Here is an 18,657-nt window from a genome sequence, read left to right as displayed (position 1 = left end):
CAGCGTTTCACCGTGTTGTCCCTGCCCGGCCTATTTTTATGTTTTTAATTTCATTGAGTTCTGTTCTTTTTTTTTTCTTCTTGAATTTACTTTGTTCCTTTTTTTACCTTGTTAAGGTGGAAGCTTAGGTTATTGATTTGAGACTTTTCTAATGAAATTATTTAATGCTATGAATGCTATGAATTTATCAGTAAGCACTGCTGCATCCCACAAATTTTATATATTGTATTTTAAAAAAAATGTTCTACACCTCACCTGGATTGTTTTTTAAGTTGTTTATTTGTTGTATTTTTATTCATTCCAAAATGTTTTCTGATTTTTCTAATTTTGTTTTCTTTTATCCATTAGTTACTTAGAAATTTGTTTAATTTCCATGTTTTGGGGATTTTTCTGTTATGTTTTTTGTACAGATTTATAGTCTAATTCGGTTATAGTCAGATAACATGCCTTGTATGATTTGTATGATTTCAGTCCTTTCAAATTTGTTAAGGTTTGTTTTATGACCCAAGATACAGTGTGTCTTGGTGAATGTTTCATGTGAGCTTGAAAAATGTATGTATCGCCAGGTATGGTGGCTCACACCTGTAATCCCAGCTTTTTGGGAGACCGAGGTGGGCAGATCCTGAGGTCGGGAGTTCAAGACCAGCCTGACCAACGTGGAGAAACCACGTCTCTGCTAAAAATACAAAATTAGTTGGGCATGGTGGTGCATGCCTGTAATCCCAGCTACTCGGGAGGCTGAAGCAGGAGAATCACTTGAACCTGGGAGGTGGAGGTTGCGGTGAGCCAAGATCGCGCCATTGCACTCCAACCTGGGTAACTAGAGTGAAACTCTGTCTCAAAAAAAAAAAAAAAAAAGTAAAAAAATTTAGCCAGGTTTGGTTGGTGGCAAGTGCATCCGTAGTCCTGGCTACTTAGGAGACTGGAGTGGGAGGATCATCTGAGCCTGGGAAGGTCAAGGCTGCAGTGAGCCATGATTATGCCACTGCACTCCAGCCTAGGTGACAGAGACCTTGTCTCCAAAAACAAAAAAGGAAAATTCATGTGTAAGTTTTTGTGTGTACATATGTTTTCACTTCTCTTGGGTGAAATTTCACTTAAGAGGGAAATTGTTGGGTCATACGCCAGTTAAGCATACTCTAAGTTTAACCTTTTAAGGAACTGCTAGACCATTTTCCACAGTGGCTGCACAATTTTAAATTTCCATCAGCAATACATGAGAGTTTAAATTCCTCCATATTCTTGGCTGGGCACAATGGCTTATGCCTGCAATCCCAGCACTTTGGGAGACCAAGGCCAGTGAATCACTTGAGGTCAGCAGTTCGAGAACAGCCTGGCCATCATGGTGAAACCCTGTCTCTACCAAAAAATAGAAAAATTAGCCAGATGTGGTGGTGTGTGCCTGAGTAGTCACAGCTAATCAGGAGGCTGAGGTGGGAGAATTGCTTGAACCTGGGAGGTGGAGGTTGCAGCGAGCCAAGATGGCACCACTGCACTCCAGCCTGGGAGACAGAGTGAGACTCTGTCTCAAAAAAAAAAAAAAATTGTTTTTCTCTATGTTCTCACCAATACTTTTTATTATCTATCTTTTAAATTGTAGCCATCCTAGTGGACTTGATGTTCAACCCCTTTTTGTTTAGTTTTTACATGTTGTATCGTTTTCCATCCTTTTACTTTTAACTTAACTTATTATATTTGAAGTGAGTTTCTTGTAGCCAGCATATAGTTGGTACTTATTTTTATCCTAACAATCTCTAACCTTTAACTGGTGTATTTAGAACATTTATGTATAATGTGATTATTGATGTGTTTGGATTTAGGTCTGCATTTTATTGTTTTCTCTTTTTTACCTGTTTTTCTTTTTTTTTGAGACAGAGTTTCACTCTTGTTGCCCAGGCTGGAGTGCAATGGGGGGATCTCGGCTCACTGCAACCTCCACCTCCCGGGTTCAAGCGATTCTCCTGCCTCAGCCTCCTGAGTAGCTGGGATTACAGGTACCCACAACCACGCACAGCTAATTTTTGTATTTTTAATAGAGATGGGGTTTTGCCCTGTTGTCCAGGCTGGTCTTGAACTCTTGACCTCAGGTGATGCGCGCCCCCCCCCCCCCCCCCAGCCTCCCTTTGTGCTGGGATTACAGGCTTGAGCCACTGCGCCCGGCCTAACCTCTGTTTTTTATTCTTCTCTTTTTCCTTTCCTGCTGGTGTTGGTTTATTTGAACATTTGTTAGTATTTCATTTTAATTTATGTGTATCTTTTTGAATGTATCTCTTTGCATATGCCTGTTTTAGTGGTTGCTTTAAGCAGTTGACTGTGTCTTTTGATACGGCTTTTCTAGTATTTCCTGTGTGGATTACAATATATATAGTTGTCAAAATCTCCTTGGAATCAGTATTTTACCACTATAAGTGGAATGTGAAAACCTTATTATGTTGGGTTCTTGATCTTTCCCCTTTATGTTGTAATTGCCTTTAATATTACCTTTATGTTGAAAATTCCATTAGATAATATTATGATGTTTTTCAAGCATTGTAAGGAATGCACTAGGCTAAGAATATTTAATTATATTCACCTAGATACTTATTTCACCTTTGTATTCTGGATCTTCTGAGCTTTATTTTTCTTTCTGTCTGAGAAACTCTTCTTGGAAATTATTTTAGAGAGAGTTTTCTCGCAATAAATTTTTTTAGTTTTCCTTTACCTGAGAATAGCTTTATTTCACCTTCATTCCTAAGGAGTTTTTTTTTTTTTTTTTTTTTGCTGAATATAGAATCTTTTCTTTTTTTTTTTTTTTGAGACACAGTCTCACTCTGTCACCCAGGCTGGAGTGCAGTGGCACAATCTCAGCTCACTGCAACCTTCACCTCCTGGGTTCAAGCGATTTTTCTGCCTCTGCCTCCTGAGTAGCTGGGATTATAGGTGTCTACCACCATGCCCAGCAAATTTTTGTATTTTTAGTAGAGATGGGGTTTTACCATGTCGGCCAGGTTGGTCTTGAATTCCTGATCTCGGATAATCTGCCTGCCTCGGCCTTCCAAAGTGCTGGAATAACAAGCGTGAGCCACCACAGCCAGCCTGAATATAGAATTCTGAGCTAGCTGTTTATTTCAGTACTTTAAAAATGTTACGGGCCGGGTGCAGTGGCTCATGCCTGTAATCCCAGCACTTAGGGAGGCTGAGGCGGGCAGATCATGAGGTCGGGAGATCGAGACCGTCCTGGCCAACATGGCGGAACCCCATCTCAACTAAAATACAAAAAAATTAGCCGGGCGTGGTGGCACGTGCCTGTAGTCCCAGCTACTCAGGAGGCTGAGGAGGCAGGGGAATAGCTTGAACCTGGGAGGCGGGGGTTGCAGTGAGCCAAGATCGCGCCACTGCATTCCAGCTTGGTGACAGAGCAAGATTCTGTCTCAAAAAATAAGTTACGTCACTTGTTTCTGACTTCCATGTTTTCTCATGAGGAATCTGCAGTCATTTGAATTTTTGTTTTCCTATGAATGCATCCTTTTTCTGGATACTTTTAAGATTTTTTTTCTTTGTCTTTTGTTTTTTGCAGTTTGCTTATGATATGTGCTGCCGCTTGGATTTCTTTGGCTTATCCCATTTGTTGTTCACTGAACTTTTTGCATCTGTAAGCTTATGCCTTTTGCCAGATTTGCGATATTTCTAGCTTTTGTTTTTTCTGTTTTTTTTTCCTGTATTGCTGTCTTTCTCCTTTCCTTTTGGGAGTCTGTACACATGAAATGTCAATTTTTCTATTGCTCCATAGGTCCCTGAATCTCTGTTCAATTTTTTAAAAGTCATTTTTGTCTTTGTCGGCCAAATGTTATATTTTAATTGATCTGTTTCAGGTTCACTGACTTTTTTCTCTGTCACCTTCATTTTGCTATTAAGTCCACACATTGCAATTGGTTGGTATGTCTTCATTCTTTTCTGCATTATTTCTTTATTTATTATTATGATTTATTTTTTGTAGAAGGTAGTTCGTTTGTCCAAATGGTTTTTCACAATGAATTTTCTAATTGCATCTCTGTAGTATTTAACGTGTTCTGCCCTTTGTCTTGTCTCTAGGTTGGACATTAGATCTAAATTAAGGGTCAGCAAACCACAGTCTGTGGGTCAAATCTGGACTTCCCTTGTTTTTATAAATATTTGTTGGAATACAGCCACGTTTATTCATTTGCATATTGTCTATGGCAGCTTAAGTGATGCATTGGTAGAGTTGACTGGTTATGACAGAGACTGTATGGCTGGCAAAGCCTAAAATATTTATTCTGTTTCTTTATAGAAAATGGTTGTTGGCTGGGAGTGGTGGCTCACACCTGTAATCCCAGCACTTTGGGAGGCCAAGGTGGAAGGTTTGCTTGAGCTCAAGAATTTGAGACCAGCCTGGGCAACATGGTGAAACCCTGTGTCTACTAAAGACACAGAAAAATAGCCAGGTGTGGAGGTGTGTGCTGGTAGTTCCAGTTACTCAGGAGGCTGAGATGGGAGAATCGCTTGAGCCTGGGGAGCAGTGAGCTGTGATCACGCCATTACATTCCAGTTTGGGTGACAGAAGGAAATCCTGTTGCCATAAAAAAAAAAGAAAAAGATTGCTGACCCTGGACTGAGAGATTTTTTATTAGATTTATTTTTTTGGCAAGTAAACTTATTAGGTGTTGGTGTATATTTGCATATGTGGCATAGAACATTTTGTTATCTTTTTGTTATATTAACAGCCGTTGAAGACCGTTTCTTATACGTACTACTTTTTCATTGATCAGCTACATTTTTGATGGCTACTTTTCCTACATTTTTGATGAATGTTTTTGCTGTATCGTTTTAGGTTACTATTTTTCTTTTACTGTCTTCTGGCCTCCATTCTTTATCACTTATTGTTAGCTGTAAGCCTTATTGTTGTCCTTTTAAAGGTAATCTGTCTCCTTGGATCCTGCATCCCTACTCCCTGGATGTTTTTGAGATTTTTTTGTTTTTCTTGTTTTTCTTTTTAGGACGGAGTCTCGTGCCATTGCCCGGGCTGGAGCGCCATGCACCATCTCTGCTCACTGCAGCCTCTGCCTCCGAGGTTCAAGTGATTCTCCTTGAGTAGCTGGGATTACAGGCATGTGCCACCATACCTGGTTAATTTTTGTCTTTTTAGTAGAGACAGGGTTTCACCATGTTGGCCAGGCTGGTCTTGAACTCCTGACCTTAGGTGATCCGCTAGCCTTGGCTTCCCAAAGTGCTGGGATTACAGGCATGAGCCACCACGCCCGGCTGATTTTTCTGGTTTTTTCATCAGATACACTATAATGTTCCTAGGTGGAGTTTTCTTTGCTTTCATCTGCCTTGAATTTATAGTGTTTCTTGAATCTGAGGCTTGAGTCCTTTGTCACTATTGGAATATTCTTAGCCATATGCCATTTTTTCTTCTGCCCTGTTCTGATTTCCTTTTCTCTCAGATTCTGCATATGGATTGTATATATATATATGTTTGTGTGTGTATGTGTTTGTGTATGGACTGTGTATTAAAATTGTAGGAGCTCACTATAACCTCCACCTCCCGGGTTCCTGCCTAAGCCTCCCAAGTAGCTGGGATTACAGGCACCCGCCACCACGCCCAGCTGATTTTGTGTTTTTAGTAGAGATGGGGTTTTACCATGTTGGCCAGTCTGGTCTTGAACCCCTGTGGATATAGAGGGTTGTGTGTGTGTATATGTATGTATAGTCATATACTACATAACAATGTTTCAGTTGACAGTGTACCACACATACAATGGTGGTCCCATAAGGTTATAATATTGTGTTTTTACCTTTTCTATGTATAGATATCTTTAGGACTGGGCACAGTGGCTCACACCTGTAATCCCAGCACTTTGGGAGTCCAAGGCTGGTGAATAACTTGAGCCCAGAAGTTCAAGACCATCTTGGGCAACGTAGTGAAACCCTGTCTCTACAAAAAAAAAAAAAAAAACAAAAACACAAAAATTAACCAGGCCTGGTGGTGGCATGAGCCTATCCAACTACTTGAGAGGCTGAGGTGGGAGGTTTGATTGAGCCAGGGGGCAAGGCTGCAGTAAGCCATGATTATCCTGCTGCACTCCAGCCTGAGTTACAAGACTGAGACCCTGTCTTAAAAAAAAAAAAAAAAAAATCTTTAGATACACAAATACCATTATGCTGCAGTTGCCTCCAGTATTCGATACAGGAAAATGCTATACAGGTGTGCAGCCTAGGAGTAATAAGCCATACCATGTAGCCTAAGTGTGCAGTAGGCTCCACCATTTATGTTTGTGTAAGTACACTCCATGATGACACGTGACTGTGTGTGTGTACATGTTACATCTTACATTCTGTGCTATATTCTGTCTTTTTTTTTTTGAGTCAGAGTTTCACTGTTGTTGCCCAGGCTAGAGTGCAATGGCGCGATCTTGACTCACTATAACCTCCGCCTCCTGGGTTCAAGTGATTCTCCTGCCTCATCCTCCTGAGTGGCTGGAATTACAGGTGCCCACCACCATGCCTGGCTAATTTTTGTATTTTTAGTAAAGACGGGGTTTCACCATGTTGGCCAGGCTGGTCTCGAACTCCTGACCTCAGGTGATCCACCTGCCTTGGCCTCCCAAAGTGCTAGGATTACAAGCGTGAGCCACCACGCCTGGCCCATATTGTGTCTTTGATATTCTTTCCTGTTTTTAATTTTCCATTCTTTTGTCATTCTGTGTATAACAGGGATATTTTCTCTGACTGTTCTTTGCTAATTTTTTTTTTATTTTTTGCTGTGTCTCATCTGCTATCAAGCCTACCCTTGAATTTCTTAATTATTGTGTTTTTTAATTATGTTATTAAGTGTTTCTTTGTTTGTTTGTTTGTTTGTTTGTTTTTGAGACAAAAGTCTTGCTCTGTTGCCTAGGCTGGAGTGCAGTGGCGTGATCTTGGCTCACTGCAAACTCCGCCTCCTAGGTTCAAGTGATTCTCCTGCCTCAGCCTCCCGAGTAGCTGGGATTACAGGTACCTGCTACCACGCCTGGCTAATTCTTGTGTTTTTAGTAGAGATGGGGTTTCACCATGTTGGCCAGGCTGGTCTTGAACTCCTGACCTCAGGTGCTACGCCTGCCTTGGCCTCTCAAAGTGCTAGGATTACAGTGGTGAGCCACTGCCTCTGGCCTTGTTTGTTTCTCTGTTGTAGTTCTCAGTTCTCTGCTAGAATTCTCCCACTTGTCATTGTCATTTCTGTCAGTTGTTTTAACATCTTTTTCTGATAATTCATTTATGTGGGTCTCCTGTCGGGTCTGTTTCTAAAGTCAATTTCTCCCCTTGGGTTTGGTTGTTTCCTTGAATGTCTGCTCATTTTTGGGTGCCAGAAATTGAATGTGAAAGACATTGGAGATAGTTTGAGGCCCTGAGTGATATCTCTAGAAACCTAAAACATCTATTTGTAATTTCTGTAAGTTGCACTAGAAGAATAAACAGGCATGGGAGAAGAAGGAACTGGTAGGCCGAGGTGGGCGGATCACAAGGTCAGGGGGTCAAGACCATCCTGGCTAACACGGTGAAACCCCATCTCTGCTGAAAATACAAAAGCAAAATTAGCTGGGCGTGGTGGCGGGTGCCTGTAGTTTCAGCTAAGTGGGAGGCTGAGGAGGGAGAATGGTGTGAACCCGGGAGGCAGAGCTTTCAGTGAGCCGAGATCGTGCTACTGCACTCCAGCCTGGGTGACAGAGCGAGACTCTGTCTCAAAAAAAAAAAAAAAAAAAAGATGGAACCAGTAAGAATCGGTTAAGAGACTCATCCTGGGTTCTAGGTCTCCCAGAGAAGGAGTTAAGGGAAATGGAGAGAAAATAAGATCTCAAGGAATAAGGAGGGATACAGCTAAAAGGGTAGAAGGTTGGCATCAAAAAAGAGAATATTAGACCTTTAGATTAAAAACAAAAATAGGCCGGGCACGGTGGCTCAAGCCTGTAATCCCAGCACTTTGGGAGGCCGAGACGGGCGGATCACAAGGTCAGGAGATCGAGACCCTCCTGGCTAACCCGGTGAAACCCCGTCTCTACTAAAAAATACAAAAAGCTAGCCAGGCGAGGTGGTGGGTGCCTGTAGTCCCAGCTACTCGGGAGGCTGAGGCAGGAGAATGGCGTAAACCCGGAAGGCGGAGCTTGCAGTGAGCTGAGATCTGGCCACTGCACTCCAGCCTGGGCGATAGAGTGAGACTCTGTCTCAAAAAAATAATAATAATAATAAAGGGAGCAGTCTATCTGTAGAAAATAATTGGTATACTTGTTTCTTGAGTTTAGATTAGGAATCAGTTACTTAGGGTTAAAAAGACTTGGCAGGTCTTCATGGATTTGATGTGGCAGTGGGTTAAGTTTTTTTTTTTTTTTTTTTTGAGATGGAGTTTCGCTCTTATCACCCAGGCTGGAGTGCAGTGGTGCGATCTCGGCTCACCGCAACCTCCACCTCCCAGGTTCAAGCGATTCTCCTGTCTCAGCCTCCCAAGTAGCTGGCAATACAGGCGTGTGCCGCCACACCTGGCTAATTTTTGTATATTTAGTAGAGATGGGGTTTCTTCATGTTGGTCAGGCTGGTCTCGAACTCCTGACCTCAGGTAATCCACCTGCCTCAGCCTCCCAAAGTACTGGGATTACAGGCATGAGTCACTGCGCCCAGCCAGTAAGTTAAGTTTTAAAGGAAGTAACCATTTAGTAAATGGTGAAGAGGAGGAAGGGAATTTAAGGCTACACTGTACTTTGTAACTTACTTTAAAATCTTTTTCTGATAATTCATTTATTTGGGTCTCCTGTCGGGTCTGTTTCTAAAGTCAATTTCTCCCCTTGGGTTTGGTTGTTTCCTTGAATGTCTGCTCATTTTTGGGTGCCAGAAATTGAATGTGAAACACACTGGAGATAGTTTGAGGCCCTGAGTGATATCTCTAGAAACCTAAAACATCTATTTGTGATTTCTATAAATTGTACTAGAAGAATAAACAACTGACAAAGTTTTTCATGTTTCCTTTGAAATTATTTTTAGTCTCATTGGTCTAAAAATGTTCATCATTGTTAGGGGGTGTGTAAAAACCAGAAGCTTCCATGCTTTTGCCACAGACACTACACAGCCTAGATGGATTAATGGCTAGTAAACACCAAAACTCTCAAGTCCAATGAGTTAAAGAAACCTCTTGGGGATACTGATACCTGCCCACCCTACCTCATAGTTTTTTTTTTTTTTTTTGAGACCGAGTCTCGCTTGTTGCCCAGGCTGGAGTGCAGTGGCACGATCTCGGCTCACTGCAAGCTCGCCTCCCGGGTTCATGCCATTCTCCTGCCTCAGCCTCCCTAGTAGCTGGGACTGTAGGCTCCCGCCACCACGCCCAACCCTGTTAAGTCAGGATGGTCTCCATCTCCTTACCTCATGATCTGCCCGCCTTGGCCTCCCAAAGTGCTGGGATTACAGGTGTGAGCCACTGCGCCCGGCCCCCTCACGGGTTTTTTGTAAAGATCTAGTGGGATGTATGAAATACTTTTAAAGATGAAAAAGTAATATACAAATGTAGGGTGGTTAAAAATCACATGGCTGGTGAAGAATTGCATAATGTATAATTACACTGAAGGGAAAATTTAAAAATTGATAGCTTATTACATTTGCATTGATTTTATTCATATAATTTAATTGGGTTAAGTAAAATTTATGACAAATTTATGTGTGAATTGGAAATTATCAGCATCAAAAGTTAATGTTACCTTTTTTTGCCTGAGGGCTTATACATATATTTTCATTATTTTTGAGAACATGAATTTCCTTTTGAAAAAGAGATAAAATATTATGAAAACAAAGGCATTGTCATAGTATATGAACTTACAGTTTTTATTTAGAGTCTACAATAAAATTTAAGCATTATGAATTGTTGGATTATATGTCATTTTCTCTACAACAAAAATAAGACAACCCCAGTCCTAAAGGAATATTACAATTCATAAAACATTATATTAAAATTTTATACTAAAGTATAAAATTATTTCTTTCTGTCTAGGCAAAATTTGGTTTCTCTGATATTACTGGAATTGATTACTCTCCTTCTGCAATTCAGCTTTCTGGAAGTGTTATAGAAAAAGAAGGTTTATCTAACATTAAGTTAAAGGTAATATTATTTATATTACTATCCTATTTATAATAGAAGTTAAATGTTTCTAGAGCATATTAATTGACAAGTTTTAAATTCACGTAAAGTAGGGATCAATCAAAAATAATACAAATTGAAACATTTTTAAATAGCTATATTAAAAATTTAATCTAGTTGGTTTGGGGAAATTATTTTTTCTTCTGTATGTTTGTTCATAAACTACTGCTCCTGATGTTTGCAAATACACATATTACTTAACTATGGATTAACCAGATCAAAAAGTTTTTTTTTTGAGACTGAGTCTCGCTTTGTCGCCTAGGCTAGAGTGCAGTGGGGCGATCTCGGCTTACTGCAACCTCCGCCTCCCAGGTTCACGCCATTCTCCTGCCTCAGCCTCCTGAGTAGCTGGGATTATAAGCGTCCGCCACCACGCCCGGCTGTATTTTTAGTAGAGACAGGGTTTCACTGTGTTAGCCAGGATGGTCTCGATCTCCTGACCTCGTGATCTGCCTGCCTCGGCCTCCCAAAGTGCTGGGATTTGTAGGCGTGAGCCGCCACGCCCGGCTGATCAAAAGGTTTTAAATGCATCAAGTAGTAATGTCACCAAAAATCATTTAGTTTATTTTTGTGTCCTATAATCTGTGAGATGATGATTCCTAAATTTATATTTCTAGCCCAGGCCTCTCTTCTGAGCTCTAGAGTTATAGACAGGCATGCCCCATGTTTTTGGCTTCCCAAATGGTATGTTTTTTGACAAATCAAAGGTTTGTGGCAAGCCCATTGAGCCCATCTGTTGACACCGTTTTTCCAACAGCATGTTCTCACTTTGTGTCTCTGTGTCACATTTTGGTAATTGTTGTAATATTTCAGAGCTTTTCATTATTATTTTATCTGTTATGGTGATTCATGATCAATGATCTTTGATATTACTATTGTAATTGTTTTGGCGTGTCATGAACTGTGCCCACGTAAGATGGTGAACTTAATTGATGAATGTTGTATGTTCTGTCTGCTCTACCTACTGGCTGGTCTCCTGTCTCCCGCTGTCTCTCCTTCCCTCCCTCCCCCTCAAGCCTCCTTCTTTCTTGGAACACAGCAATATTGAAATTAGGCCAATTAAAAACCCTACAGTGGAATGGGTGCGGTGGCTAACGACTGTAATCCCAACACTTTAGGAGGCTGAGGTGGGCGGATCACTTTGAGGTCAGGAGTTTGGGACTAGCCCGGCCAACATGGTGAAACTATGTCTCCACCAAAAATACAAAAAATAGCCAGGCGTGGCGATGGGTGCCTGTAGTCCCACCTACACTCCAGCCTGGACAGCAGAGGGAGACTCTGTTTTTAAAAAAAAAAAACAGAGGCAGGAGGATCGCCTGAACTGGGAGGTGGAGGTTGCAGTGAGTTAAGATTGTGCCACTGCACTCCACCCTGGGTGACAGAGGTAGACTGCATCTCAAAAAACAAAAAGAAAAAAACAAATACAAAAAATAAACAACCCCCACCTCAACACAGTGGCCTGTAAGTATTTAATTGAAAGGTAGAGTCACACATCTCTCACTTTAAATCAAAAGCTAGAAATGATTAAGCTTAGTGAGGAAGACATGTTGAAAGCTGAGATAGGCCGAAAGCTAGGCCTCTTGTGACAAAATTTAGTCAAGTTGTGAATGCAAAATGAAATTTCTTTAAGGAAGTTAAAAGTGGTATTCCAGTGAACACATGAATGATGAGAAAGCCAAACAGCCTTATTGCTGATACGGAGAAAGTTTTAGTGGTCCAGATAGAACATCAAACCAGCCACAGCATTCTCTCAAGCCAAAGCCTAATCCAGAGCAAGGCCTTGACTCTTTTCAATTCTGTGAAGGCTGAGAGAGGTGAAGAAGCTGCAGAAGAAAAGTTTGAAGCTAGCAGTAGTTAGTTCATGAGATTTAAGAAAAGAAGCCATCTTGACTGGGCATGGTAGCTCACGCCTGTAATCCCAGCACTTTGGGAGGCCAAGGCGAGAGGATCACCTGAAGCCAGGAGTTTAAGACCAGCCTGGCCGACATGCTGAAACACTATCTCTACTAAAAATACAGAAAGTTAACCGGGCATGGTGGTGGGTGCCTGTAATCCCAGCTACTTGGGAGGCTGAGGTAGGAGAATCGCTTGAACCTGGGAGGCGGAGCTTGCAGTGAGCGGAGATCGCGCCACTGCGCTCCAGCCTGGGCAACAGAGCGAGATTCCATCTCAAAAAAAAAAAAAAAAAAGGAAAGAAAAAGAAGCCCTCTCCGTGACATAAAAGTGCAAGATAAAGCACTAAGTACTGATGTAGAAGGTGTAGCAAGTTAGCTAGCAAATAACCAATGAAGCTGGCTAAACAGCACACAGATTTTTTTTTTTTTTTTTTTTTTTGAGACAGAGTCTTGCTCTGTCGCCCAGACGGGAGTGCAGTGGCCAGATCTCAGCTCACTACAAGCTCCTCCTCCCGGGTTTACGCCATTCTCCTGCCTCAGCCTCCTGAGTAGCTGGGACTACAGGCACCCGCCACCTCGCCTGGCTAGTTTTTTGTATTTTTTAGTAGAGACAGGGTTTCACCATGTTAGCCAGGATGGTCTCGATCTCCTGACCTCGTGATCTGCCCGTCTCGGCCTCCCAAAGTGCTGGGATTACAGGCTTGAGCCACCGCGCCCGGCACAGATTTTCAATGGAGATGAAATAGCCTTATATTGGAAGAAGATGCCATGTAGGAGTTCCATAGCTAGAGAGGAGAAGTCAGTGCCTGGCTTTAAAGCTTCAAAGGAGAGGCTGACATTATTGTTAGAAGGGGCTAATGCAGCTGATGACTTTAAGTTGAAGCCAAAGCCCATTTCCCATTCTGAAAATCCTAGGGCCCATAAGAATTATGCTAAATATTCTTTGCATGAGCTGTATAAATAGAACAACAAAGCCTGTATAACGGCACATCTGTTTACAGTATGGTTTACTGAATATTTTAAGCCCATTTTTGAGACCTACTGTCCCAAAAGAAAAAGACTCAAAGTATTACCATTCATTGACAATGCATGAATTCACCCAAGAACTCTGATGGAGATATATATGAAGATTAATCTTGTTTTTTTTTTTTTTTTTGAGATGGAGTCTCGCCCTATCACCCAGGCTGGAGTGTAGGGGCGCAGTATCAGCTCATTGCAAGTTCTGCCTCCCAGGTTCATGCCATTCTCTTGCCTCAGCCTCCCAAGTAGCTGGGACTACAGGCACCTGCCACCAAGCCCGGCTAATGTTTTGTATTTTTAGTAGAGACAGGGTTTTACCGAGTTAGCCGGGATGGTCTCGATCTCCTGACCTCGTGATCTGCCTGCCTCAGCCTCCTAAAGTGCTGGGATTAGAGGCGTGAGCCACTGTGCCTGTCCTGTTTTAAGGTTTTAAAGAATTAAGCAAAATGAAAACATAAACAAAAACACCCTTGATGGGCTGGCGTGGTTGCTTACGCCTGTAATCCCAGCATTTTGGGAGGCTGAGGCGGGTGGATCATGAGGTCAGGAGAGCAAGACCATCCTGGCTAACACGGTAAAACCCCGACTCTACTAAAAATACAAAAAATTAGCCGGGTGTGCTGGCAGGCACCTGTAGTCTCAGCCACTTGGGAGGCTGAGACAGGAGAATGGCGTGAACCTGGGAGGCAGAGCTTGCAGTGAGCCAAGATCGAGCCACTGCACTCCAGCCTGGGCGACACAGTGACACTCCGTCTCAAAAAAAAAAAGAAAGCCTTCTGGAAGTGATTCACTATTCTACATGTCATGAAGAATATTTATTTTATAATTTTATAATTCACGGGAGGTCAGAATATCAACATTAACAAGAGTTTGGAAGAAGCTGATTCCAACCCTAATGGATGACTTGGAGAGAGGTTCAAGATTTCAGTGGAGGAATTAACTGCAAATGTAGTGATAGTAGCAAACTAGAATTAGAAGTGGAGCCCGAAGATGTAACTGAGTTGCTGCAGTCTCATGATAAAACTTGATCAGATAAGGAGTTGCTTCTTATGGTGGATGAGCAAAGAAACTGGTTTCTTGAGATGGAACCTACTGTGAACATTGTTGAAAAAGGATTTTGAATATTCCATAAACTTAGTTAATAAAGCAGTAGCAAGGTTTGAGAGCATTGACTCTAGTATCAAATGAAGTTCTACTGTGTGTAAAGTGCTATCAAACAATATCATGTGCTCCAGAGAAATCTTTCATAAAAGAGTCAGTCGATACAGCAAACTTCATTACTGTCTTATTTTAAGAAATTGTCACAGCCATCCCAGCCTTCAGCAACCACCACCTTGATCAGTCAGCAGGCATCCTCATCGAGGCAAGGCCCTCCAGCCAGAGAAAAGATTGTGACTTACTCGTGGTTTCGATGATGGCTTGTTAGTGTTTTTTAACAATAAAGTATTTCTTTGGGGGGATGGAGTCTCGCTCTGTCGCCCATGCTGGAGTGCAGTGGTGGGATCTTGGCTCACTGCAACCTCTGCCTCCTGGGTTCAAGTGATTCTCCTGCCTCAGCCTCCTGAGTAGCTGGGATTACAGGCACCTGCCACCACACCTGGCTAATTTATGTATTTTTGGTAGAGATGAAGTTTCACCATATTGGCCAGGCTGGTCTCAAACTCCTGACCTTGTGATCCACCTGCCTTGGCCTCTCAAAGTGCTGGGATTATAGGTGTGAGCTACCACGCCTGGCCATTTTTGTGTTTTTTTAGTAGAGACGGGATTTCATCATGTTGGCCAGGCTGGTGTCGAACTCTTGACCTCAGGTGATCTGTCCACCGTGGCCTCCCAAAGTGTTGGGATTACAGGCATGAGCCACCACTCCTGGCCTACAATAAAGTATTTTTTAAGGCACGCATTTTTTGAAAAGACATAATGCTATTGCACACTTAATAGACTATAATACAGTGTAAACATAACTTTTATATGCACTGGGAAACCAAACATTTTGTGTGACTTGCTTCATTGTGTTGTTTGCTTTGTTGTGTGGGTCTGGAACAGAACTTGCAGTATCTCTGAGGGATGCCTGTAAAATCTGACTATTCAAAATTTCTGTTTGGAAAGCTAATAGTCTGTCAACTTAATTAGTCCAAAATGAAACTCATGATTTCCTCCTCAGACCTGATTTCTCCAGTCTTTCCCATCTCTATTAATAACACTCCCATTCACCTTGTTGCATTTACCCAAAACCCAAGGAGTCATCCTTGGTTCTTCTTTTTCCTTAAAGTCCTGTATCCAATTCTGTTAGTCAGATGTGTGTGTGATTTTTTTTTTTTTTTTGTAGAGACAATGTCTTGCCCTGTAGCCCAGGCATGGAGTGCAGTGGTGTTATCACAGGTCATTGCAGCCTCAATCTCCTGGGCTCAAGTGATTCTTCCACCATGGCTTCCAGCGTAGCTGGGACTACAGGCCTGCTTTACCACACCTAATTTTTTTGTAGAAATGGGGTTTTGCCATGTTGCCCAGGCTAGTCTTGAATTCCTGGCCTCAAGCAATCTGCCTGCTTCTGCTTTCCAAAGTGCTAGGATTACAGGTATGAGCCACTGCTTCTGGCCAGTTTTATCTTCAAAATATATCAAGAATGTGATCATTCCTTGTTATCTCAATTGCTCCCTGTGAAGTCTGAACCACTATTACTTCTTGTTTAAACTACTACAGTAGCCTTTGATTTTTGCCTCTCCATTTCCATTCATGTTGCTCTGATGTTCTTTTACCACAGGGCAGCCAGAGTGATTTTTTATTTGTTATTTTTTTGAGACGGAGTCTTTTTCTATTGCCTAGGCTGGAATGCAGTGGCACCATCCTGGCTCACTGCAACCTCGGCCTCCTGAGTTCAATCTATTCTCATTCCTCAGCCTCCCAAGTAGCTGGGACTACTGCTACTGGCGTGTGCCACCACACCCAGCTAATTTTCTTTGTATTTTTTTAGTAGAGACGGGGTTTCAGCATGTTGGTCAGGCTGGCCTTGAACTCCTGACCTCGGGTGATCTGCCTGCCTCAGCCTCCCAAAGTGTTGGGATTACAGGAGTGAACCACTGCGCGCAGCCTAATTTTTGTATTTTTAGTAGAGACGGGGTTTCACCATGTTAGCCAGGCTGGTCTCAAAATCCTGACCTCAAGTGATCCTCCCACCTTGGCCTCCCAGAGTGCTGGGCATGAGCCACTGTGTCCAGCCCTGGCCAGATTTTTAAAAATGTAAATCTGTTCATGTCACTTCCTTGCTCACAATCCTGAATTGACTTCCCCATTGCATTGTAAATGGATTCTGAACCTCATCCAGCCTTACAAACTCTTTTATTTCTTACCTTCTTCCTCTTTTATCATCAACACTCCTGTCACACTGGCTTTTCTTCTGTTCCTGAAACATGTCAAGTTTGTTTTGAATCTGTATACTTGCTGCCCTCTGCCTAGAGTATTCTTGCCTCAGATCTTAGCATGTTTGGTTCATTCTCATAATTCAGATCTTTGCTCAAATAACACCTTAGAGAAAACTTTCTTTATTTTTATTTTTTGAGATGGAGTTTCGCTCTTGTTGCCCAGGCCGGAGTGCAATGGTGCGATCTTGGCTCACCACAACCTTCATCTCCTGGGTTCAAACGATTCTCTTGCCTCAGCCTCCTGAGTAGCTGGGCTTACAGGCATGCACCACCATGCCCGGCTAATTTTTGTACTTTTAGTAGAGGCGGGGTTTCTCCGTGTTGGTCAGGCTGGTCTCGAACTCCTGACCTTAGGTGATCTGCCCATCTTGGCCTCCCAAAGTGTTGGGATTACAGGCGTGAGCCACTGCGCCCGGCCGAGAAAACATTCTACTCTATTTTCCAAACTATTTCTCTTCCAAGTCAATTAGTGTCTTATTTCTCTGGTTTTTATTTTCTTCATGGCACTTTATCTGAAGTTATTTATTTAGCTTATTTATCTTTTATCTTTCTCTTTGTAGAATATAAGGTATATTTTCTTTCTTTTTTCTTTTTTTTTTTTTTGAGGCAGAGTCTCACTCTGTCGCCTAGGCAGGAGTGCAGTGGTGTAATCTCTGCTCACTGCAACCTCTGCTTCCCAGTTCAAGCAATTCTCCTGCCTCAGCCTCCCGAGTAGCTGGGACTACAGGCACATGCCACCACGCCTGGCTAATTTTTTATATTTTTAGTAGAGATGGGGTTTCACCCTGTTAGGATGGTCTCGATCTCCTGACCTCATGATCCGTCTGCCTTGGCCTCCCTAAGTGCTGGGATTACAGGCGTGAGCCACTGCGCCCGGCCAATGTATATTTTCATACAGGGACCTTTTCTATTTTGTTTACTGTTATATCCAGCTGAAAAGTACCTGACAATAGATGTCCACAAAATATTTGTTGAAGAGATGAGTATTTTTGTTGTTGTTGTTGTTGTTTTGAGACAGAGTCTCGCTCTGTCGCCCAGGTTGGAGTGCAGTGGCGTGATCCTGGCTCACTGCAAGCTCCGCCTCCCAGGTTCACACCATTCTCCTTCCTCAGCTTCCCGAGTAACTGGGACTACAGGCGCCTGCCACCTTGCCTAGCTAATTTTTTGTGTATTTAGTAGAGATGGGGTTTCACCGTGTTAGCCAGGATGGTCTCGATTTCCTGACCTCGTGATCTACCCGTCTTGGTCTCCCAAAGTGCTGGGATTACAGGCGTGAGCCACTGTGCCCGGCCAGATGAGTATTTTTATATAGGCATTTAGGATGAGGAAGCCTCTTCAAAGTTAGCTCTTCAGAGTGATAGTCATTATTTTGCTTCAGGTATCATGAATACTTTGGACATGAAGGAAGGGAGAAGACCCACCTTCCAATATACATCAACATAATATATACATTTTTAAGTCAATAAGTGTTTTAGATTAAACATGGTTTACAATTACTGTATTAAATTTGTATGAATAATTGTGAGCTAGTTGCCTAATTGTTTTTTTCAAAATGAGTTTTCAGAATTTTCAATGGTAAATTGTGAATATTTTGTAAAATTGAGGCAGATTGCTATTTCCGATGCTTATTATGCATCAAGTTATTGACAATGAATGAGTTGGTGATGTATGACTTTACACATCTAAAGTGCATGAAATCTACCAACTTCAGTAATTACAGTTTAAAAGTTATTTAATTTCTTAAGCCTTATGCCATTCACTATTTCCATTAGTAATTTCATGAGCTGCTGAGTCAAGACCCAAGAAATTCTTTTTTTTTTTTTTTTTTTTTTTAAAGGCAGGTCAAGTGAAGCAGTGGTAATAGAGAAGGAAGGAAGAACTTTTTTTTTTTTTTTTTTTTTTTTTGAGACGGAGTCTCCCTCTGTCCCGCTGGCTGGAGGGCAGTGGCGCGATCTCGGCTCACTGCAAGCTCCGCCTCCCGGGTTCACGCCATTCTCCTGCCTCAGCCTCCTGAGTAGCTGGGACTACAGGCGCCTGCCACCGCGCCCGGCTAATTTTTTTTGTATTTTTAGTAGAGACACGGTTTCACCGTGGTCTCGATCTCCTGGCCTTGTGATCCGCCCGCCTCGGCCTCCCAAAGTGCTGGGATTACAGGCGTGAGCCACCG

The 18,657-nt window shown here is 42.3% G+C and overlaps 1 protein-coding gene across 3 annotated transcripts in view; it reads left to right on the top strand.

Annotated features, from left to right (window-relative positions):
- EEF1AKMT2 (EEF1A lysine methyltransferase 2) overlaps positions 1 to 18,657 on the top strand; it is a 34,576-nt gene that overhangs the window by 8,794 nt on the left and 7,125 nt on the right. For all 3 annotated transcript variants that reach the window (XM_030941403.1, XM_030941404.1, XM_010357598.2), the window contains exon 4: positions 10,010 to 10,117. In XM_030941403.1, coding sequence (XP_030797263.1) covers positions 10,010 to 10,117 — 108 coding nt within the window. The remainder of the gene's footprint in view (positions 1 to 10,009; positions 10,118 to 18,657) is intronic.

The sequence above is a fragment of the Rhinopithecus roxellana genome, chromosome 11 (assembly GCF_007565055.1).
Source record: "Rhinopithecus roxellana isolate Shanxi Qingling chromosome 11, ASM756505v1, whole genome shotgun sequence".
Lineage (NCBI taxonomy): Eukaryota > Metazoa > Chordata > Mammalia > Primates > Cercopithecidae > Rhinopithecus > Rhinopithecus roxellana.
This window is presented reverse-complemented; position numbering and strand designations above follow the sequence as displayed.